The 2,133-nt window shown below is 45.6% G+C and overlaps 1 protein-coding gene across 1 annotated transcript; it reads right to left on the bottom strand.

Annotated features, from left to right (window-relative positions):
* Window positions 1–753: 753 nt before the first annotated feature.
* On the bottom strand, window positions 754–1,800 carry LOC123430648 (3-hexulose-6-phosphate isomerase). The gene has a single exon (XM_045114502.1). The coding sequence runs from the start codon at window positions 1,553–1,555 to the stop codon at window positions 950–952; it is 606 nt and encodes a 201-aa protein (XP_044970437.1). The 5' UTR covers window positions 1,556–1,800; the 3' UTR covers window positions 754–949.
* Window positions 1,801–2,133: the final 333 nt, after the last annotated feature.

Genomic DNA, 2,133 nt, shown 5'->3' with positions numbered 1-2,133 from the left:
TCACTTCCATGCGCCGCTACTTGACGCGTTCTCAGCTGCTGCCACGTGTGTTTTTTATTGTTTTCTTTGGATTTATTTATTTTTTATTTTTCCACATGTGTTTTTGGTTTTTAAAATTGATTTTTTGAATTTGTTTGTTGTTTTGGTTTTTCGTCGATCTTTCTTAGCTTTTCGATGATTTTTTATTGAAAAAATCCACGGAAAAAATATTTTCTGTTTTTTGTCGCGAGAGGCGCGGCTGTGTCTCTAAAAAAACGGAAAAACATGTTTTTGTTTATTTTTTGGGAGCGGCATAGTTTTACTTTGCTAGAGACGATTTTACTTTCATAAGAGGCAAGTCTGTACCTCCCAGAAATAAAAAAATATTTTTTCTGGTTTTTTTGGGAAAGGCACGTCTTTGTTTTCATGAGGGACACGATTTTCATTTCGTAAGAGGCTTGTGCCTTTCGAAACTGAAAAAACGTGTTTTTTTTTTGCGAGAGGTACGATTTTGCTTCTTTGAGAGGTTTACTATTGCTTTCACTCGAAAACGAAAAAACAACGTGTTTTTTGTTTTTTAGGAAGGCATGAATTTATTTTTGTAAGAGTCACGGTTTTACTTTCACGAAAGGCATAATCATGTCTATCGGAATCAAGAAAACATGTTTTTGTTTTTGTTTCTATCACGAGAGGCATGATTTTTCCATCTAATTTTTTTCATACGGTTATTCTCGTGAATTTTTTCTGTCAAAATCTATTAACTTGACAACTAGCTTTAAAAATCTCAACACGAGAAATCCAATTATAAAAGTAGTTCAAGATTTGAACACACTAATAAAATATTTCAAAGATGGATATAAAAAAGAAATTTAGATTGCGATAGATGTCACACATGTCGCAACCTAAAAAAATAGGATTAATGGTTTCGGCCAAGAACGATATCATTTGCCACAAAAGCTGAAACATCGGGCTACTCCAAGTTTGTGTGTCGGGCCCTCATCTGGGCCGGGCTTTGGCCCAAAACACCCGCGAGTTCCAACACCACCATCTCGAAGAGCACAAACATGGCCCCTTCGTACAGGCTCCCCATCGGCAGCTTCGCCTGCGCCGCCGGGCCATCCTCGTCATCAGCCATGGTCTGCGCTGGTAGGTGGGCCACCACGTCGGCCTGGCGCCCGGGGAAATCCCCCGCCGGCCTGGCGGTGAGCAGCACGACGCGCGCACCGGCGCCTCGCGCCACGCCGCAGATGGCGTCGACGGTAGAGAACGCGCCCGGTCCGGCGGAGGCGACGAGGAGGTCCCCAGATAAGGCGGGCGGCGCTGTGACGTCGCCGACGCAGTGCGCCGGGAGGCCGAGGTGCGCCAGGCGCATGCAGAGGGCACGCATCATGAGGCCCTCGCGCCCGACGCCGTGCACAAACACGCGGCCTCTCCGGGAGGACGCAGCGGCGAGCTCGGAGACGAGCACAGTGCGCGCCGCGGGGTGCGCGGAGGGCGTGGAGAAGACGGAGGCGATCTGGGCGCATATGGCGGAGGCGTCCGCCGAGGCCGAGGAGGTGGTGTCGCCGCCGCTCATCGTACAAGAACAAGACTACAAGTTCATTATCCTGTTCTTATCTTCACCTCCCGTGGAGTGGAGTGGAGTGGATAACTGGGCTAGGTTAGTGGCTTCTGCCTTTTTGGGAGAAAATTACACATTTAGTCCCTCAAGTATATGCCGCACTACCATTTAGTCCTGCTATTTGACAAACACTAGACTGTCTATTCTACATCCGGATGAAATCTAATTCACTTTCAGTCATATTTTTCAACCAACTAAGAGATGACAAGTGTCACATGTATCGTGTCCCCGTTCCCCTGTTCTTTCTGCCCTACAAATAGCTTTTGTCTGTCCCCCCTGTTCTTTCTGCCCTATAATCACATGAATTAGTAGTCTATGATCACATGAAAACTAAAAACTAGATGCCCAGATCATCGATTTCTGAATTTGCAGAAATAAACACACTACAGGGATCAAAACATGCTCAGGAAGCTAGCTATTCCATTTTGGGAAAACTACTTAAAAGCATACAAGGGGAAGGATCGCTCCAGTTGAGAGAAAATATGACTATTTTCACAAACTTTGGAAACTGAAAAAACAAACACGGTTAAGAA

Source organism: Hordeum vulgare, chromosome 2H (assembly GCF_904849725.1).
Source record: "Hordeum vulgare subsp. vulgare chromosome 2H, MorexV3_pseudomolecules_assembly, whole genome shotgun sequence".
Classification (NCBI taxonomy): Eukaryota; Viridiplantae; Streptophyta; class Magnoliopsida; order Poales; family Poaceae; genus Hordeum; species Hordeum vulgare.
The sequence above is the reverse complement of the archived record's forward strand: the minus strand, read 5'-3'. Positions and strand labels throughout refer to the sequence as shown.

Bases quoted from the DNA above. Each gene is read 5' to 3' on its own strand.
- LOC123430648 (XM_045114502.1), bottom strand. From the start codon at position 1,555: ATGAGCGGCGGCGACACCACCTCCTCGGCCTCGGCGGACGCCTCCGCC.